The sequence below is a fragment of the Neophocaena asiaeorientalis genome, unplaced genomic scaffold, assembly GCF_003031525.2.
Source record: "Neophocaena asiaeorientalis asiaeorientalis breed wild unplaced genomic scaffold, Neophocaena_asiaeorientalis_V1.1 scaffold534, whole genome shotgun sequence".
NCBI lineage: Eukaryota > Metazoa > Chordata > Mammalia > Artiodactyla > Phocoenidae > Neophocaena > Neophocaena asiaeorientalis.
The window spans coordinates 190,262-212,352 of NW_020172826.1; the positions used below are offsets into that span (position 1 = coordinate 190,262).

The 22,091-nt window shown below is 40.4% G+C and overlaps 1 protein-coding gene across 10 annotated transcripts in view; it reads left to right on the forward strand.

Moving 5' to 3' along the window:
• The window catches only part of SGMS2 (sphingomyelin synthase 2), a 117,330-nt gene that overhangs the window by 61,230 nt on the left and 34,009 nt on the right, over positions 1-22,091 (forward strand). For 6 of the 10 annotated variants that reach the window (XM_024741927.1, XM_024741926.1, XM_024741925.1 and 3 more), the window contains exons 2-4: positions 7,421-8,120; positions 11,509-11,626; positions 17,064-17,217. In XM_024741927.1, the coding sequence (XP_024597695.1) occupies positions 7,666-8,120; positions 11,509-11,626; positions 17,064-17,217 (727 nt within the window). In that variant the 5' untranslated portion in view covers positions 7,421-7,665. Of the gene's footprint in view, positions 1-6,020; positions 6,199-7,420; positions 8,121-11,508; positions 11,627-17,063; positions 17,218-22,091 lie in introns of all 10 variants that reach the window. The other 4 variants (XR_003002851.1, XM_024741919.1, XM_024741920.1 and 1 more) reach the window with 1 other exon arrangement.

The window sequence follows — 22,091 nt, forward strand, 5'->3', positions numbered from 1 at the left end:
AGGTCTGATCTTCGGAATTCTCCAGCCACAAATAAAAAGATGAACAGGAAATAGAATTAAAACATCCTATGAAACATTTTGCATGTCAGATTTTCGTGAAGGTACTTTATTCTATCAAACTTAGTGATGTCAGAAACAGTTGCTCCAGGCTGGGTGCCGTACTGCCCTCTCAGGCTGCCCTGTGGCTGCAGATTATCCCTTCCGGTGAAATACTCCCAGTCCCACAATTTGTTTTCAAATTTGCACAGCTAATATTTGCTCTGTGTAAATAAGTATGCATTTCAACAAGTATTAAATGGTCTACCTTGCCAGTTAAAGTGATCAATTTTTTTTTTTTTTTTTTTTGGTGAGAAAGAAAACAGATCATCTCTTTTTCCTTGAGATCCAACTCATAGTAAATTTTGATGAATTCTGTTAGAAAATCCTTCTGTTTTTTTGTCACTTCATATTATTTAGTTACAAGTTTATTTTTGGAGCAGTTTACACAAATTTTGTAAAACAGTTTGCATTTTATTGGCTTGTTCTTGATCCTGTCTGTAGAAAACTTTAAAATGTGTGTTATTTCCACGTCACTGCTAAAGAAGTGCTCAGCTGGTAAGTACAGCACTTTAAAGGGATAAGCGAGCCTGAAATATAGTAACAGAACATGGGTTAGTCCCTGGTTTCTAATTCTGTAGAAACCATATATCTCCATGGGCTGTAGCTTTAAAAAAAAAAACTTAATTGAGTTATAACTTTCATCCTATAAAATTCATGTGCTTTAAGGATACAATTAAATGATTTTTAGTAAATTTACAGAATTGTGCAACCATTGTCACGATCTAATTTTAGAACATTTCCATCATTCCCCCAAAGAAACTTCCAGCCTGTTTGTCGTCACTTTCCATTCCCACCAGCAACCACTATTGATAGGCTTAGTCTTTCTTTTATAACAACTGGATGCAGAACTGTAGTTGTCCAGTCTACCTTAGTGTGAGATAGTAAATTAGTACCGAAAATCAAAACGTCTATTCTCTACCCGAGCATATCTCTTCCAGAGTTCAGAATTACAGTCGTGGGTAGCTGCTTTTTCAATTCTTATCTTTTAAATTAAAAAAAAAAAAAGTTTTTTTTCCCCCAGTCCATTCTCAGAATAGTGTCACAAGCCACCTTACCCACCTGTCCGTTTCCCTAATTTAAATCTATCATACTTGTACAGATGTGGGACCTGTAATGGTATGACAAGGCCTCTTTTCCATGTTCCTTTTGTTGGGAAAGTATTTCACAAATATACGCAATAATTTTTGAATAAACAGTGGATCTTCTTTTCAGTTTTCAAGAACTTGTTAGTAAAAATATTTAACAAATTTTATGGGTGTTTCTGAAATTAGAATGCCATGACTCACAAGGCACCCTTGTTTCTGTAAGCATATTAATGCCTGTCCATTTTAGGCAGGAGGATTTTTACAGGTAAATTAAGCTCTAAGAATGTTAATAAGGAAAAGCTAAGATGTCTTGGCCTCTGCAAAAACTTTTATAGGCATAAAACTTCTTAGCTAAAGTGGATGCTGTTAACATAGCAATATACCTATCTTATAAATGTAATATAGTGGTTTGTTAGTTACAGTAATTATAATTAAATGGCAAGTATGGGTAACAAGGAAATACTTAACAGGCTCCTTCCCTCTCCCCCCAAGAGAGGTGATTTATATATTAAATTTTTTCTAAGTTTATATTAATTTTTGCAAAATTATGAAGATTTAAAAACGCCTGTAATGTTATCTGGAGACTTTCCTATGTATTTTATGTATCTCTCTGTTTTAAAAAAGCTTGTCATTGATTATCTCAATCTTTTTTTTTTTTAACAAATTTATTTATTTATTTATGGCTGTGTTGGGTCTTCGATGCTCCGTGTGGGCTTTCTCTAGTTGCAGCGAGCGGGGGCTTCTCTTTTTTTTTTTTAACATTTAACACAATTTTTAAAAATTATTAATTTATTTATTTTTTGCTGTGTTGGGTCTTTGTTTCTGTGCGAGGTCTTTCTCTAGTTGTGGCAAGCGGGGGCCACTCTTCATCGCGGTGCGCGGGCCTCTCACTACTCTCTTGTTGCGGAGCACAGGCTCCAGACGCGCAGGCTCAGTAGTTGTGGCTCACGGGCGGGGGCTACTCTTCGTTGCGGTGTGCAGGCTTCTCATTGCGGTGGCTTCTCTTGTTGCGGAGCGCGGGCTCTAGGCGTGCAGGCTTCAGTAGTTGTGGCATGCAGGCTCAGTAGTTATGGCTCACGGGCTCTAGAGCACAGGCTCAGTAGTGGCACATGGGCTTAGTTGTTTCCACAGCATGTGGGATCTTCCCAGACCAGGGCTCGAACCCGTGTCCCCTGTGTTGGCAGGTGGATTATTAATGGATTGTTAACCACTGTGCCACTAGGGAAGTCCTAATCTTTTTCACTGACTGTTGTTGACCTATAATATGTAATGCACTAGAGGTAGTGATGTGGTAATAAGAACAGGGACTCCTGAGATTGGATTCCTGGTTCAAATCTGAGCTCTGCCACTTCTACCTGTCTGACCTTGAGCATCTCACTTATCTCAATTTCTTTTCTTTAAAATATTTCCTAGCATTGTTATGAGGAATAATTAGATATTACACAAAGCACAGTACCTGGCACATAGTAACATTTGCTGAGGACTATTATATTGTGGCCATTTTATTCTACAACTTGACTTTTTAACGGCTTTAAGGTGACCACTGGGTTTTCTGTTTTAAGGGCTGAGAAAGCTTAATGTCTGTTAAGAAACTCATCAGCTCTTTTGTTTCCATTGATCTTCAGCTCTGTTTCAGGACCTTGTTTTTCTTAAGCCTTTAAACAACGCCTAAATCTCTTTCATTCAGAATTGCAATTTGTAAATGTTAGCACCACATTGTGTTTGGTCAATGTTTAACCTCTGTCTTTAACAGCTTACATCTTTTTAAACATTGAAACCCACATATAAACTTAGATAAGTTTCCTTAATGTTTAAACTACATTTACATGTTTAATACATCTTATCTTCTTAACCACTGCAAATGCACAGGGAGGCCAACATACAAATTTAACAAGCAAAGTATTTCTAAGCCCGTCAGCTGGAGCTCATGCCTGCATTTAACCTCTTACGTGGGTTGCTGTCCGTGAGCTTCAGATCAGACCTGGGGGTGAGTCACGAGTCGCACACTTGCACCTTTTCTTCGAGCCTTGAACCTCTGTCACGTGGCCCCTTTCCTATTCTTTTGGTAAACCATAACCTCTGATACGAATTACTGAGGTCCTACACCTCCTATTCATATCTAAGTCAGTACTTAATTGGATACTGCATCCTTCTTATAGTATTAATATGCTTGTCTCACAATTCTGTAGTTACTCTATCAAAATAGAGTATTAACATGGCTATAATTTATTTAATCCCCTGTTGTTGGATATTAGGCTGTTTCCAATTTGCTCTTATAAATAACTGTGTTGAAAGCATATTTGTAGAAACATTTTGTGTACATCCTTATCTCCTTGGGATAAATTCCCAAAATAGAATGACTGGGTACCATTACCCCAATATTGGTTGTATAATGTAGTGTAATATCTACTGGTACAAACCTTCTACTGCTGCCCTCATTTTCACTCCCTGATGAACCTTAGAATCATTTTTTGTCAAATTACAGGAAAAATACTATTGGGATTATTAAGAGAAAATGACTAATGTTGTATACTAATATGGTAAGATCAAACCCTTTATGGTATAATAGAGGTGAAATAAAACATAGAAGCAAAATTATGTATTTTCTTATAATTTGACAGAAAGATCCTGAAGTTCCCTTAGGGGTGAAAAGTGGAGGATTTTTTCCACTAGATATTAGAACACATATTACACAGCTAAAATAGTGATATTGGTGTTGAAAGAGCACAGCTATATACACACTTCTGTTCCTACTACTGAGTACTTTCTCTCCCCCAAATCAAGTGGATACTGAATTTTATCAACTTCCTTTTTTAACTTCACTCAAAATGATCGTATCTTTTCCGTTTACATTTCTTTTTTGTATTTAATAAAGTACAAATTAGTCATTTCCTAATTTGAAACCTCCCTTGTATTTCTGGAGTAGATCATACTTAGTTCTTAAAAACAAAAGCAAAACCTGGTAAAACAGTATCATTGTACTATAAGTTTCAGAGTTTCACAGTTGCCTTCAAAAGAAAGATTAATCTATAGAGATCTTGAACTTTTAAAATATTATCTAGACTAACTTCCAGTATATATCGCAATGTAAGAGAACTTGGAAATCCTTCCGTCTGCTTTGTGCTCTGACAGAGTACCCTAAACAAGTGACCTAATGGGATTGCCATCCCTCAAGAGGAACTATTGCGGCTTTTGTCACTTTCCAGATCCTTACTGGTAGGAAAGTCTCACCATAGGGATGAGTATGTTGTAATCATCATCTTGATGATAAACATGGCATCTCAAGATTGGCTGACACATGATGAACGTGCTTTGTATACTTAATCCTCTTGATGAAACCCCAAGGAAAATATCAATCCCGCCACTAATGTTGATAAATGGGCTTTGTACTCACAGAATGCTGTTGCTCCCAGGAGCACAAAGCTCTTCAGGATTAATTATTTCAGTCATTCTCACAGTTGTCCCAGGAGGTGGATAGCTGAATGCTTCCTCTTTAAAAAAAAAAAAAATAAGTAACTGTTTTCTTCTGTTCTACATTCTGTATTCTAGAACTAGGTAGCTACCTTTTTAAAGACCATCTGTATGTCCCCTGGTGGACTTGGGTTTCAAAATCAACAAGATTCTTACCCCTATAGACACCAGGCTCGGAGCAGATGTGTAGTAGTAAAGTTGGACGGAATTTGGATAATAGTTTGGCAAGATGCTACGAGTGGTGTAGCCTGAAGTTGGTAATGAGAGACAGGCAATGGCTGAGTTAGTGCTTTGGTACCTCCATTAGAAGTAGTTGTCCATGGTGTTGAAGGTTTGGTTTTGAAAATGCCTTACTCAGGCACCTGTTCATTATACTTGTCCTACAACACTGAGCTAGGGCACTAAAGAGAATCTCTGTCAGTCTTCTTTCACAGAGAGGGGCCCTGGTCCTTTCTCACCCTGCTCTGATGCATTAGTATCTGGGGGCTTTTCACAGGGGCAGAACAGTAGAAAGGTAAGAGGTCCAAAATTTTTGGTACTACCTCTTAGCCAATCTCCATCTCTTCTGTTTCCCTGCCAGACTAACTTTCCTCTTGCTTTCGCTTCCTTGGAAATGGACAGTGACTTTCTGTGGACACTTCTTTAAGGATACAGCTAAGGCTACATTTTTTCTTTTTTTTTGTTTGTGGTACGCGGGCCTCTCACTGTTGTGGCCTCTCCCGTTGCGGAGCACAGGCTCCGGGCACGCAGGCTCAGCGCCCATGGCTCACGGGCCCAGCCACTCTGCGGCATGTGGGATCTTCCCGGACCAGGGCACGAACCCGTGTGCCCTGCGTCGGCAGGCGGACTCTCAACCTCTGCACCACCAGGGAAGCCCTAAGGCTACATTTTGATCTAGCGATCCACCTCACCCTTCTTCGTCTTAACAATATGCCAGTCAGTCTTCTCCAGACTTTGGCTATTTTAGTTCCGTCTCTTCAGCTAAACTTCAAGCTCTTTGGGTGAATGTTCAGGTCAGTGTTTGTTTTTTTTTCCTTCAGACTCCTTTTAATTGCACCCACATATTCCTCAGTGCTGGGACATTTAGATGCATAATAAACGTTTGTGGTTGATCATCTATTTGCCATTCACAACTGTTAAGAAATATTGCTTGTCCATACTGACTGTGCCATTTTAACTTTTTTTTTTCCTTTTTCTTTCGTTAAACAAAGGCTTAGCTGTCACCACCTTGAGTTTTTCCTCCTCCCTATTTCTCTCCCCTGAAGTTACCCCGAAGGGGAGGTCTTTAAAATGCAAAGGATTGTGCTTAAGCTGTGCGGTGTACTCTGGGTGGGGACTAATTACAAGGTTTGAAAACTTCTTCAGGCGCTGGGCTCTGGATTGGGCCGAAAATACTGCTTTCCTAAATTGACAACAGCTGGGGCCGTGTTGCTGGCACATATAAAAGAGGTGGTGCTGGTGCTGTGTTGTGGAGCAATCTTCACTCTTTAGAGCCTGTGGAGCTTTAAGCAGAGGGCACCTTTCATCACTGGTGTCGTGGTGGGTAAGTGCCCCGAGCTGGTCCTCTGGGTCCGCGTTTCTGTTGTTTGGTAGAAATTGTGGTGACTGTATCGAAATGTTATCAGTTACTAATTTACCATGTTAGTTGTAGTGAATTATTTTATCCTTCCAGTAATGAGGAGAATTTCTCCCTAAATGGGCATAGCTAATAAGGCTTTGTGTATCTTTTCACTGTGTTATTTTGAAGGCTGTCAGTTTTCCTTCTGTATGGTGTGCATCTCTGAATATAAAAGGATAAACAGAGGTAGTGCCATTTCAAGTATCTTGAATGCATAGTTCTTGAATATGTTCTGAAAACTAGTCACTTAAAAAGATTCCAGTTTTTAATATGAAAGTAGAAAGTTGACCATTTTGACAAAGGCAGAGAATAAAAATTATTCTATGCATGTAAGCAATTCATCAGTTTTTTTATCCTTTAAGGTTCATAGAAAAGACCCAGTCTTAGGAAGGGATGATGTGATCTCTGGGTGGGTTCTAGCTTATTATGACTTCATGGTTTGCAACAAGTGATAGTGTCTGATGAAGTGTTTGCAGTGCTGGGTCCTGACATGAAGTGTTTGCAGTGCTGGGTCCTGACTTTTATTTATAGAAATTTAAAAGGAATTGTTTATTAAAATTTTCCTATTTATACTGACATCAGCTCAAAAAGAGAAGAATTCCAAGATGAAACAATTCAATGTTTTATTTATTTATTTTTAAATTTTATTTATTTATTTTTGCCTGTGTTGGGTCTTTGTTGCTGTGTGTGGACTTTCTCTAGTTGCGGCGAGAGGTGGCTACTCTTCATTGTGGTGCGCGGACTTCTCATTGTGGTGGCTTGCGGAGCACGGGCTCTAGGCACACAGGCTTCAGTAGTTGTGGCACACGGGCTCTGTAGTTGTGGCTCACGGGCTCTAGAGCAAAGGCTGAGTAGTTGTGGCACACGGACTTAGTTGCTCCGTGGCATGTGGGATCTTCCCAGACCAGGGCTTGAACCCATGTCCCCTGCATTGGCAGGTGGATTCTAAACCACTGCGCCACAAGGGAAGTCCCTCAATGTTTTATAAATAAACATCATCTCAGTAGCTTTAACTATGTTCTGACGATACATTTATAAAGCAAATGGCTTTGGTATTTGTTTCCTTATTTTGATAATGTTTTTGTTTTGGATGCTTGACAACTGGACAAGCACAGTTTCTGAACATAGTTCTGTTTTGTTTTTACAGGTGGGATAGTAACATCTTTGGGGGAAAGAAAATTGGCTTCCTTTCCTGAAAACGGTGAATGTACAGCAGATGGTTGCCCAGGAGGAACAGTAGTCCGATGGAGACCCTCTATGTTTTGTACTAGGAAACAGAATCAGTTGTAAGAGTCCATGTTGATCTTGGCAATAGAAGGATTAAAAAAAGTTGAGTTTCCACAAAGAACAAGAACTTTACCATCTCCTTTTTGATCTGAAGACCGGAGGACAATGGATATCATAGAGACAGCAAAACTTGAAGAACATATGGAAAACCAAACCAACGATCCTGCAAACACTTACGCAAGACCTGCTGAGCCTGTTGAAGAAGAGAACAAAAATGGCAATGGTAAACCTAAGAGTTTATCCAATGGGTTGCGAAAGGGCACCAAAAAGTACCCGGACTATATCCAAATTGCTATGCCCACGGAATCGAGGAACAAATTTCCCCTAGAGTGGTGGAAAACGGGCATTGCCTTCGTGTACGCTCTTTTCAACCTCGTCCTGACAACCGTCATGATCACGGTTGTGCACGAGAGGGTCCCTCCCAAGGAGCTCAGCCCTCCACTCCCAGACAAGTTTTTTGATTACATAGACCGGGTGAATTGGGCATTTTCTGTATCAGAAATAAATGGAATTATATTAGTTGGATTATGGATCACCCAGTGGCTATTTCTGAGATACAAGTAAGTAAGGTCTAACATGTTTTGGGGATTTGCCATGAGTTTATACTTTAGTGAGCCGGTGTGTAATTGAAATGATCTTTCTCGGTTTTATCTGATAAATTCAGTCTTATCCAGGCACTTAATGAAAAGAATCAACAGAAAGATCTACAACCTTGAGTAAATCCGGTCATTATTCCATAAGCATTTATTGAGCAACTGTATGAAAGTGGCAACTGTGTGTGAAGGTGCAGAAGTACTGTGGTGGATGATTCAGACTTTGTAAATTGAAGGTGCAGTTCTAATTTCAAGCAACTTGGCACTCTCGTATTTGCATGATACATTAAGAGCCTTGGAAAGGAATAACATTCACTTCATCATGCTTGTGTTATTCCAGGCTCTTGACAGGTGGGGAAAGTTGTAGGCTGGGAAGCTTTTTTCTCTATTACTCATAATGTGATGACTATATTGGTCTACAGTCAATTGCAGGCTTTGAGGTTTGCCTCTCTTCAAGAGTTCTCGAATTTTACATGCCTTTTCCTTTTGCCTTTTGGCAATCCAGTCACAAGAGTTTGTTTAATAAACTGCATTTAGAACTGGGTCCATGCGGTTTGGGTTTTAGATTTCTAAAGTAAACGTGCCTTCTGGTTTCCTCAAGCCATCACAAAGGAGCACTTAGTTCATTGGTTTCAGTCTTCCCATTTTAGAATAGCAGGAATCAGGAAATGTAGTAAGCCAGGTACTTTTGCTTTGAAGATACTTAAAAATAGGACACAGCTCTGAGGTGGTTATTTCTGCTTCCCTGTTGAATTCTGACTGCTACTCCATTAAGAAAAAAGGCCCCTCAATTCCTCTTTTCTCCTCAGCCATCATTCAGATGTTTTTTCTCTACTAAGATTCTAATAATTAAATCACAAATATAAGTTTAATTAAAACATTGCCCATAAACGGAGGCTTTTGAAAGCGTAATACATACTAACATAGTCAATACACTTCAGAGTCAAATAGGGTGTCAGTAGCAATGCCACAAGATCAGTTTTTGAAGAAGGAATTTACGCTATATTGTTCTGTCAATTGGTTATTGCTTTGAGATTTGAAGAGTTCAGTCTATTTTTGTTAAAGAGTTCCCCACATGCAGGTGTGCAGGTTTGAAAACTTATTCCACAAACTGAAGTCATTCCTAAGCATTTTCTTTAAAATATTTCTCTTAATAATGTATAAGTAAAAGACATAGCTGTCAATTGTCTTTTACTTAGTAGGGGAACTTTACGCTAAAGTTGTTAGTTATAACGTGATTTATGCTAAAAGCAAACAGTGTAGCAGTTGGACTTTGGCGTTTTCCTTTTTAGTGTCTGGAATTGACACTGAATATAAGAGAGACTGCTCAGGCCAAAGATATTTGCTCTCTCCTTTGTTTTAGAGCAAAGTTTTATTTGTATTTGTGTGTGAAAGAGAAATTTCCCAGGGCCGGGTAAGTAGCTGGCTTCCAGCCTGCAGTACAGTCCCGGTGTATTTGCATCTTCACGTAGAGGACAGTTGTTACCTGTCTCTCCAGTGCCAACTTCGGTTTTACCATGTCAAAACTTGTTTTCACACAGGCCAGCCGCATGTTTTAATGATAGCTACTGTTTGGGTCACAATCCACCAGCAAAAACTTGGGGACATCACACTAATTTTCCTTTTTACTTTTCGTATAGAATTGGATCTTATATTTTAATAACTGGTAGAGTAATTTTTATAACCCGTTTTGAACATTCCAGCTGAATAAGAAATTCTAGTTGTTCTCTCTCTTTCACTCTCACTTTCTCACTTAAAACACCTTGAAAGCTATGGGGGAAAAAAAATCACTGGCAGTAGTTCTTTAACTAAGGCTGCAGAGTGCATGTTTCACCTCTTAAGTTAATTTTCTGTTCTGAGTACAGCTGAACTCTGAATACTGGCATGAAGATAATTAACCCATAATAATTCCTGCTTATTACTTCACCTTGTCTAACAGCATGGAGCACAATTCAGCACTCTTTTTGAACCTGGGTTTGAATCAAAGGGAGAATAGTTTTTCACTTAACCAAATGGAAGCACTCAGCAATGTTCATTACCTGTTCCTTTTCAGTACTAGAAAAGGCAGGGCTAGAATAGCAAGCCTTTGAAAGAAATGCCTTGCAAGAAATAAATACTTTCATCAACTAGTCAAGGTGTTTCTCTCTATATTTTGACCCCAGAAACCCTGGAATCTCCTTAAAATAGCTCTTGGAGGCAGGCAGCTAAAATTATATTTGTACATGATGCTTTAGAAGTCCCAACAGTAACCTGAATTAGACCTTGATCCATGGCAGACCACAGTCCTGGAGGAAACTTAAAATATTCCACATGCCTAAAATTGCCTGTTTTTCCAGAGGTTTTTGATCACTGGTTTTGGAAGTTTGAGAGCTCTGAAAATGGGAGACCTGGAGTAACATATTTTGTGTACTAGGGAAGTTATAACTAGTAATTCTAGGGGCTTTGTGGATCCCAGCCATCTTTATAGAGCCCAGAGTTTATAGGCCCACCTCTAACTACACAACAGTTATCTTCAGAATTCTTGATGCCCATTCATGTACCCAAGAGACAGTGGTGCAGATGGGCAGAACCCTTCCCTTTGGAGGACAGTGTGCTCAAAGCCAGCTTCTGGGAACACTTCCTTAGACTGACGACTTAGGGGGCGAAGGACAGGGACTAATGTTAGTCAAGACAACTGTCTTCACCGAAACATATAAAGTGAAAAAGGACTTGTGGGATTCTTTTTTTTTTTTTTTTAACCTCTTTTGATCAAGATTGCATAAAATCAGGGTAAACTAATCAGTTTACAGCTTCACTCTTAAATGTCCTTAAATGCACGAGGACACTTTGAACATCTTCAAAATATAATTCTCTGAAAATCTCTAGTTGTAGACAAAATAGTTCATGCCTAAGTTGTCAGAATATTTTTGGATAGTCTCCAAATAAACCTTGCTTATATAACTTAGGTTAAAAGAGTTGTCCCATTTCCCTGTGTGCCCAATTATGTCGTATCACCTTAGCTCATTAGTTAATTCCTCTGTGACCGTGGCTCGCTTATACCTCTGCTGTGTTCTCAAGAGAGGGTTTATTAATGCAGTGAGTTGACTGACAACGTAGAGAGGTTCATTGAATTCTCTGGCAAAGAGGGCCTTTTTTAGGAGTGGTAGTTGTGTAAAACCCTTAATCTACTTTAACACCCCCTCTCCTCAGAGACTCATTCCTTTGGGGCCCAACCCACCTAGATCAATTGCAGTATGTGAATCTTCACTTCTGAAAACTCCAATTATTCTTTATTCTGTTAAACATTATTTTATGTTGCCTTAGGAGCAAAAAACCCCAGTAAACCTATTTTTCCCCATCCCTGTTTCTCCTTTAGGTCAATAGTGGGGCGCAGATTCTTTTTTATCATTGGAACTTTGTACCTATATCGCTGTATCACGATGTACGTTACTACTCTCCCTGTGCCTGGAATGCATTTCCAGTGTGCTCCAAAGGTAAGCCCCTCTGAATTACCATTTAGAGGACATTAAGCAAACAGTGATTGAACACCTGCTCTCTGTTATGCATTCTCCTAGACACGTTCATATATGTTAATTGAAATCCAGCATATTTTGTTTTGCTTTAGATTTTGGGGGGAAACATTAAAATGTGTTCATAAAACTTATATGTTTGTGCATAAAAAATTCATTTTCTGCTAACTGGAAGTTACTATTGGGTCTTTGACTCTGCATTTTTGCCTTCTCATTTACTCATTCATGAATTCATTTTGAAAGTATTAAGTTCCTGTTATATACCAGGCACTACTGTGTAACAGCAATGACCAAAACAAAGTTCTCCTCCTCCGAGAACATATATTCTTTTTTTTTTTTTTGGTGGTACGCGGGCCTCTCACTGTTGTGGATGTCCTCTCCCGTTGCGGAGCACAGGCTCCGGACGCGCAGGCTCAGCGGCCACGGCTCACAGGCCCAGCCGCTCTGCGGCATGTGGGATCTTCCCAGACTGGGGCACGAACCCGTGTCCCCTGCATCGGCAGGCAGACTCTCAACCACTGTGCCCCTAGGGAAGCCCTTAGAGAACGTATATTCTTATTGAAGGATGGCGACAGTTAAATGAAGTCATAACTTGCTACATGGTGGTAAGTCAGGTGGCTATCAGATGGAGAACAGTAAAGCTGAGTAAGGGTGAAAGGGTCTATGAGGGTAGGTACTAATTTATAGAGTGGTCAGGAAAACTTCTTCAATAAGAAAGCTTTTGGGCAGCCAAGATGAGGGAGTGAGCCGTGTGAACGGGGTAAGAACTCCAGGACAAAGAAATAACTTAATCATAGTGCATTCAGGGAAGAGCAGGAGACACGTGTGGCTGCATAGGAGTTGAGATGATGCAGCCACAGATCTCACAGGGTCTCTGTGCCCATTGTAGGAACTTGGACCTTGGTGGTGGCAGTGGAAATGAGGAGAAGCCGTTTGACTCGGGATATATTTTGAAGGTAGAGCCCACAGGATGTGCTAATAAGTTGGATATGGGTTTAAGAGAAAGAAGTCAAGGATGACCTCCAAGTTTTTAGCAACTGGAAGGATCCAGTGGCCTTTCACTGAGATAGAGTGTGAGAATGGATACTGAAACTGTTGTAAGCAGGATTTATAGTTTCTCCAGGTAGAGTCATTTCTCAAGAGAGCTGTTAATCATCTTAGACCCCAGTGTGCCCTGGTTTAAAAAGGAAACTGACAAATCATGTGCTTTCTGGGCAAGAGAATGAAGTCTATCATATTTAACTGAACACTAAGCAGATGTCCAAGGTGGAAGGAAAAATAGAGTTGTTCTGAAGAAGTCAACAGTCTCCTTCACCAAATATAGGTGTGGTTTGGAGAAGCTATAATTTTCCAAAGCCATCAAAGCAGAAAGTGTCTGTAATTGAAAGTGTACATATTGAATTTAAACATTGACTGATTTTTAGTGAAACTAATTTAAGTCATGGGAGAAGTTCAGAAGCATAATAAACACTTCTAAGGGGTTATTGCAATGGGTTAAATGAAGAAATGGCCACAGGAAAGAAGGCAAGCCCGTCCTAGTAACGGGTGAGGTTTGCAGGGATGAATTGCTATGATTACAGAAAGCATGTAAAGATTATCTTCTGTGGAAAAGTTGCAATTTTCAGAAGCCACAAGAGCAAATGTACTGCTGGATAACCAAGCTACAAATGTTCACAGTGGAAGCTCTGGGAACAGCGCCTGTGTTCAGATGTCAAGACCTAAGACCTTTTCCTGAAGCATCAGCAGGCTATTGGTGCCTGGATCGTGGTTCAGTAAAACAAACACAGATCAGTTTGTTTCAGTAGAGGTGATGTGGTCTTACAGAGCAAGAGGCAGAATTGCATTCTGAATGTGGTTCAGCCGCTGGCTTCGAGTGTTCCTTAGATTTTTGTGGTTACAAAACTGTTAGATAATCTACCTGTCTCCTTTGTTGCTGACTCTATAGAATGCCCTTAGTGACTGAGAGCAATGACAGAACTGTGTATACTGAAGCCACTTGCTATGGAAGGTTATCTGACTAATCACTGATGCCTCCCATCATTTGTTACTTAGTGGATGTGATCACAGAAGCCATCACAGTGATAGGCCCTTAGTGAAATCCTTGGCTCTCACAGTTTTCCAGTTGTCTTCCCCCTTCTCTATCCTATGGTTTACTTTAAGTCCTTGGCTTAACGATTTGCTTCATCCCACACACCCAAGTTTTAGTTTGCAGTTGCAAAACTTGAGTTCTGAAAATTGTGTTCAAATAGATATTGACCTAGTTATTAGAACTCACATGAAATGATTTAGCTTCTCAAACCCCTTTTGCCACAGGAATGTTGGGCTGGCACAGCTACATTCCTTTCCCTGGGAAAGCTTCCCTCTCATCCTGGCCATAGAGGTCCAAAGGACTTCTCTTCTAAATTGAAGGGATGGTGTGGATGGTAAGGTTTCTGGTTTGGCAGCAGCCAAGTTGGGCTCTCTCGTACCTAATTTATTTTTGTGGGAAATGTTGTGTGGAGGTCATAGTTTGAGGAACCCTTGAGAACACTGAGCTCTGTCTGTTTTGCTTATTATGGTCAATGCTTCTCTTCCTGGTTTTCTACATCTTCAGCTTCATAACCAGGAATGGCATAGAATGGGTCTGAAAAATGAGGAAATTAAGAGGAACTAGAGGCTTTAGTGGTGTGTGATAGAGGGCCTCAATGAAATAAGACAGAACTAGAAAATAATCTGTTAATTCCAACTCTCACTATTACCCTCCCCCTTCCCAGTTTTCTTTCAGCCCTCTTTTAAAATTTCCTTTCTTGAAGTTCAGTTTAACATTTATGCTGAGCATGATCTGACATCTTAAGATAGCAGTGACAGGACTGAGGACTTAAGAACTGAGAAAGTACAGAAAAAGCAAGAAGAGAGTCCTTCCTCTGTTCTGTGAAGGCATATGGAATCAAGGGGGGAGAAAAGAAAGGGGGGAGAAGAGAATGTGTGGCAGTATTTTAGTTCCTGGTTTAATTATGTCTTTTGATCCATCTAAATTTCTTTCTAGTAAAGAAATTTAAGTGTTTCTGCCCTTAGAAAATTCGAGTATTGAGTTGGGGTGGGTCAGTGGATTACAAAAATATTATTATAGTTTTGAAATGAATAATGTGTTCTTTAAACTGGGAACACAATGGTCAGGCAGAGTGTATGTACCTTTCTATTTGATCTCATTGTTGACAGTTGTTTGTACCAACCGCACAACCAGAAATTCCTGAAGGTCTGTGGCTGATCTGATAAAGCGCATGCTAGATTCTATCCTCCACATCAAGGGCTTTCACGTCATTTTATGTGGTTTGCAGTACGCCTTTCCTGAGGGGCACCTGAAGTGAGTCCTGCCACTCTGTCAACAGTCCTTATCTTCTCCGGATTTGGATCCTTTACTGCCTGCTAGACCCTGTCTTTTCAAGGCAGGGTCACCTGTTACTTGGCATGTTTGGTTTAAGGACTCAGTTCTTGATAAAATGCACATGTTCTCTCGGTTTTGCCAGCTGGGCTCGGCCTAAGCAAACTCTTGAAGAAAGTTGAGTTTCTTTGAAACCTCCAGTTTCTCACGTTGCCCTCTAATCCCGTTTCATGTCATTTTCTGCTACAGAGCGTAATTCTCAACTATCACCCGATAGTGTGTTTGCCTTTTTACAAGGGTCACCTGAATACCAGAAAACTTTCCAGATCCATAAGATATTTTTAATCAGGAAAGTTTTAGGAAAGGAATCCTGCCGTAATTCCCATTTTACCATATAGGATGGTTTCCCACCTGCTTTGGAGACTCAATTTCTCTACTCCTAGACCGTCTTCTCCTCCATCTGTACACATCTTACCCTGAGAAAGTACAGGAGACTCAATTTCTCTACTCCTAGACCGTCTTCTCCTCCATCTGTACACATCTTACCCTGAGAAAGTACAGGAGACTCAATTTCTCTACTCCTAGACCGTCTTCTCCTCCATCTGTACACATCTTACCCTCCTTCACCACTACATGTCTACTTGGACTAGACACTACCTGTCTACACCACCAAACAGTTTGCCACCATCATGTCTGGCCTGGCCGTGCTTCAGGGGCCAGCTGCCCAGAAGGATCATCACTGAGTATGAAAAGCACTGTATCTTACAACTGTGCCCCTGGTCCCAAGTGAAAATAGTCATTAATGGTCTTTCTATATTTCTCTTCTTGTGTATACCCTGACTCCATTTTATTTCTGAGTGTCATTCTTTGATTTTCTAAACCCATTCACTTGCTATTAGACTGATCGGAAACCCTCCATCCGGCCGTACAGTGTTTCAATGTTCCATTTTCCCATGTATTCTATCTCAGTCCACTCTCCTTCCTGTATGCTTAAGGTTTGGGTTTTGGGGGGCGTTTTTTTGGGGGGGGTTAATACAATTTTTAAAGGTTACACTCCATTTACAGTTATTGCCAAATTATTGGCTCTGTTCCCCGTGTTGTACAATGCATCCTTGAGCCGATCTTACACCCGGTAGTTTGTATCTCCCACTCCCTCACCCCTATATTACCCCTCTCCCTTCTCTCCCTGCTGGTAACCACTAGTTTGTTCCCTATATCTGTGAGTTGGCTTCCTTTTTTGTTATTTTACTAGTTCGTTGTATTTTTCAGATTCCACATGTAAGTGATACCTGTATGCTTAAGTTTTAACGGGATATGAACTTTTGAGTGCAAGCTCCCGCCCTAACCCATCATTGTTCCCCATGTCATCACGACAGCTTCTCGGGGCTTCTCCACCCTTGCCCAGGGAGCTCTCTCCTGACCTCCTGCCAGAGCACACAGGTTATTGCTTTGGAGGGTGTTTTTCCTGATCGAGCTACTCATTTTACAGCTGCCAGTACATCCCTAATCTGTCATTTTCAAGCCTGTTTAAATTAGTTAATGTATTGCAGCTCTTTTTAACTGTAAATGTTTTGATCAGATGTTAATACAGCTATATGCACACTTTAGGTTGCCCACCTAACACAAGGTATGAATACGCTGTAGAATATTAGTGATGTGGAGTGCAGCCGAATCAAGTATTTGCCATCTGAAACCCCAGCCTCCCCCTGCAAAGAGGAAAGAAAGGAGCTTTGATCTTTTTAGTCCATAACTGTGGTGAAGTCATTGGTTATTAGTATTTTTAAAAGCTTTGCCCAAGGACACACCACCACTAAAATGTATTATTAGTAACATATTGAATAATTTAAAGCGTATCACTAAAACTGGCCAATACAATGAATAAAATCCAGTTTGAGGAGCTTCCCCCTTGGATTCTTTTTGACTGAAGTTATAAAGAAAAACATCACAACCTGGTGGCCTTTCTAAATATCACATAAATTAGGCTAAAACATGATTTTATCAGCTTATACATTTTTTTCCTGATCTTCTTGTGTCATTCAGCTCAACGGAGACTCTCAGGCAAAAGTACAGCGGATTCTACGGTTGATTTCTGGTGGCGGATTGTCCATAACTGGGTCGCATATCTTGTGTGGAGACTTCCTCTTCAGCGGTCACACAGTTGTGCTGACACTTACTTACCTGTTCATCAAAGAATGTAAGTAATAGCTCATTCCTGCTTTATTGATTGTTGTAGTGGGTGGGATCCCTAAGCCCTGAAACCGATGAGTCCTTATTCTATTGGAATCGATAGCTATGGAAAGAGGTGTGGGTGTGTGTGTGTGTGTGTGTGTGTGTGTGTGTGTGTGTGTGTGTGTGTGTGTTTAAATGATTTCAACCAGTCGTATGTGATTTGAACACTGAAGGAAGGCTTAAAGCTTGGCCCTGGCTTCTTGCTAACATTTAGCATACCTCCAAAATGTCTCCCTCCTTGGTTAGTACTTCTTAAGGTATGAAAAGCTATTTTAATGTTGAAACAAAGAAGAATCATTGTTAAGGTTACTGCAAAAAAGAATCAGTGTGCTCCAGAGCCAAATGGAAAGGACTTTTTTTTTTTTTTTTTTTTTTGGGTACGGGGGCCTCCCACTGCATCGGCAGGCGGACTCTCAACCACTGTGCCACCAGGGAAGCCCTGGAAAGGACTTTTGAATGAAATTTCCATTGTATGGAACATGCATTCCATCACCCCAAATACTTTGGTTAATATTTTCCCCTTTTTAAACCTTTTGTAACGTTTCCTTATCCCACTTTATTCTAATTTCGTCCCTTCCAGTAGCTTTCTGTGCTTGAATATGCATCTTCATGAAACAGTTTGCCAATACTAACCGTTTTCTTCTTAGAAAGCAACATGGAGATGAGAATGTGAAATATCTCCCCATATTTATATGCTTAATTCCCATTATACAAAATTCTTGTGTATTCCAGTGGCATTTTTGTTTTTTTTGGGGGGGGCTGGAATAATGTCTTGTTCATCGTGAAGGAGGTTGTATTTGGTTTTAGCTGCCTAGCAGATTTCTGAAGCTTTGTATATTTGGGCCCATTATCTCAAAATCCTTTTGAAGTAGTGATGCTTCTCCCTCCATTTTTACCAAGCTGGTCGGTATTAACCTTCATCTTTAGTTCCAAGATACCCTATCCCCATGCCATTGTTCTTTTAGAGGCTTATCTCAATTTTCTTCACTCGAAGAACATATCACGGAGGTCTTTGGGCAGAGACCAGGGGAAGGAGGCCCTTCCCGTCTGTCCTCCTTGGTTAATCCACTTCTCTCCCTTCTTCTCTTAGTCTGTCATTAATCCAAACAGGTTTAGACCCATCAAGGTTTATCTTCCAGTGGTGCAGAAGTGAATTCTTGCCCCATAGACTGCCCGGGGTTATAGGTTTTAATTCTGCTTTGAGGGCAATATGACAAAGAGAGGAGGGTCTCTGTAGTAGATGAGGTCTTTTTTTTTTTTGGTGACAATTGTATATCTTCTGAATTGTTTTCTTTCTAAATGCTACACACAAGCTTTGAGTTAGGAGAGCAGCATGTTAAGTGTTCGGCCTTTGTCATACTGTCTGACTTGAAGGCAGAGGGCCTTTTGCACCTTGCCCCATAGTTCTGTTCTTACACGGTTGGAGAGGGGTGGTGGAGGGGAGGAACCTAGCTCTGTCTGTGTGCCAATAACTCCCCCTTAAATTTCAATCTACTGAAATTTCTAATTTCTAATACCTAGTTACAGGTTCTGGGTGGTGGGCAGATCGATTTATGTTGTTTATAGTGCTCACTCTTTTGCTGTGGAAAGTTCAGCAAAAACTGATCTGTGTAAGATCAGTCATTTTCCAGTCCAGAGGTTCATTTGGGTTGTAGGATCTTCTCTCTAATCTGCAGATCCTAAAAGCTTATAGAAGAAGAGGAGGAGGATGGGCTTCCCTGGTGGCGCAGTGGTTGAGAGTCCACCTGCCGATGCCGGGGACACGGATTCATGTCCCGGTCTGGGAAGATCCCACATGCCGCGGAGCGGCTGGGCCCGTGAGCCATGGCCGCTGAGCCTGCGCGTCCAGAGCCTGTGCTCCGCAACGGGAGAGGCCGCAACAGTGAGAGGCCCGCATACCAAAAAAAAAAAAAAAAAAAGAGCAGGATGAGGGCCAGGAGGAATTACATGTTAGAGTGAAGCTACTGTGGGTGGAAAACATAAGGTAATGAAGAGAAAACATCCCAGGAAACTGAGAGTCAGTTTCATAAAATAATTGAAGACCAAGTGATATTACCAATAACAGCAAATAGACAGTACTATTTTTTCTGTTCCAGGCACTATTCCAAGGCCTTGATGCAAATTAACTCATTTAATCCTTGTAGCTACCTCATGAGGGAAACACTTTTTCCCCATTTTTCAGAGGAAACTTAAGCATAAAGAAAGTGAATGAATTAAGCCACAGTCCGCAGTTAGTAATTGGAGGATGGGGTATTCAAACTCAAGCAGGCTGACTCCAGAGGGTACACTACCAATTTCCTGGCTCTGTTTAGAATTTTTGGAAACCCAAGCTGTCTGATCTTATAGAATTGCTAAGAAATAGCCTGGATGTATTGCTCATTGTTGTACTTTCACCTCAGAACAATAGCAGGGCAACTTTGTGTTTATTTCTATGCTTTAATAAAGGCTGATGCAGTATGTAGAGACATTTTCTTCCCCACGTATGATTTGAGCTTGATGTTGTTTAAATTGTATAAGTCTACGTACATCAAGAAAAGAATTACATTCTGCTTTTTCCTTTCTATTTTTTTTTAAATAGATCTTTATTGGAGTATAATTGCTTCACAATACTGTGTTAGTTTCTGTTGTACAGCAAAGTGAATCAGCCATATGCATACATATGTCCCCATATCCCCGTCCCTCTTGCGTCTCCCTCCCACCCTCCCTATCCCACCCCTCTAGGTGGTCACAAAGCACGGAGTTGATCTCCCTGTGCTATGCAGCTGCTTCCCACTAGCTAGCTATTTTACATTTGGTAGTGTATATATGTCGATGCCACTCTCACTTTCTCCAAGTTTTGGTGAGAAACAAAAGGGCACATCTGTAATGCTTGATACAAACCCAACTTCAGAGTCAGTTCTGTACATAAACTGGGCATTCCATGTTTACGCCCATTTCCTATGCAATTAGGAAAAACAGTTACCTCCTAAATTATACCATGTGTTGTTGTTCCGAGTAAGCATTGGTTCCAGTGGTTTCTTTGAACATTCTGCTTCTAGAATTAGATACATCATTTGTATATTTTTTGCTTTCCTGCCTTTTGATCATTTTGGACTCTCCCTGTTTACTCCGTTGTTACAAGCAGATTTGAATTTAGTCATGAGAGGAGTTGAAAACGTGGGACCAGAATCATTTTGTGGATTAGCAAGAGAGGGTCTGACACAGGTGTGCAAATATTATCTTTGGGACTTAGGTTCCTTATAAAATTAGCCTGGAGAAATCAATGTAGCTCTTAGAACCAAATGTCTTGCTAGTCGAGAAAACTACTTTTTCTTTTATTTTTTTTTACCTTACTACTACACAAAGTCTATTGTCTCTATTATTCATTGACAGCTAGGGCTAGGATCCCACACAGACAGTGGAGTTCATTAATAATTGTATCATCATCTCTTAGCTCAAGGTTATCCCTGTGGGTAGAATGAGAGAACAGAGAGGATTACCATTTTGCCATTTCTATTTCAAAACAGTTTATATTAAATCTTTTCTTTGGGCCAGCCAGTGTTCTCAATTAATGAGCAGTGATCCCATTGTGGTAGCTCATAGAGAATACATTTTTATGTGCTAGGAGAGCAGTGCTAGGGCATCTAGCCATTCCTGAAACCTCATTTTCAATTCCACGAGTAGTAAAATGGGCCACCTCTTTACTCCCTGCCTACTTCAGCTTTGCTTCTTATGGATAAACAAATACAAAATAGTTGTGCTTTGCTCAGACATTTTGGACTTTTAAGGTAAATACCAGATGACCTGTTAGGAAGGGAAGCAGGGCTGATGTGAGGCTTCAGGGAGGGGTGAGGTCTGTGGTGCTGGAGAATGCATATTTAGTGAAATCTCCAGATGTCTGAATGTTACTTCAGTTTTTAACATTCAGATCCTAACAGAACAGTTATGGGGACTGGATCTGGCCCCCCGGGCTGCAGAAGTAAGGCCTCTCCTAGCTATAAAATTCTCGGATTTCCTGAGTTATCTGCTAGAACCTCGTGGCAGAATGAACCAAGCAAGAGTTGGAAATAACGAGCTGCACATTCAGAAGTAGGAAATCAGACTTTCAAATGCAAATACGGGTTTATCATCTTACTGTTCCACGAAGGACTAAATGAGCAACAGCTATTTAATTTCTATTTGAACCATGTTTGATTTGATGTGTCATGTAAAGTTCTGGAAATGGATCTCTTTGCTATTCAACCATTCTTCCACACTTGAAAGTAAATATCACTATAAATATAAACACGGTTAAATATGAAATAAATTTTAGTTTATTCGATTATTATCTTTGTGAGCTAATAAAGCTTTAAAATAGAAAAAAGGAAACAGTCATTCAAAGAAAAGAAAAGTTGTTAGAGATGAGCACTGGTTCCGGTTACACCTGTGTCATTACCACCTGTGTGGGAAGGCTGGGGGGCATGCGATCATGTGTAACCTGCCGAGCGCTTTAGTTCTCTCTTATAGCTGATCAGTGTCATGAACTTAGTGCCCTCTCTAGGTAAGGCTCAAACCCATAAGTGAATAGGCAAGAATCCCAAGCTTTACATAGGGAGTGTCTTATAGTTGCTATTGGCAACAACAGCATAAAATTGCTGAGAATCAAAATATTGCTAGCCACAAATACTATTTTTCTCCCCCTGCAGAAATCAAAGTAAGTTTATATATAAGACCTAAAATTACTCTTGCTTTCTCATTACCTCCTCCACCCCACCGCCCCTTTTTCATAGACAACGACCCTTTCTTTTTCTTTTTTTGGCCACACAGCACGGCTCATGGGATCTGAGTTCCCTGACCAGGGGTTAAACCCAGCCACAGCAG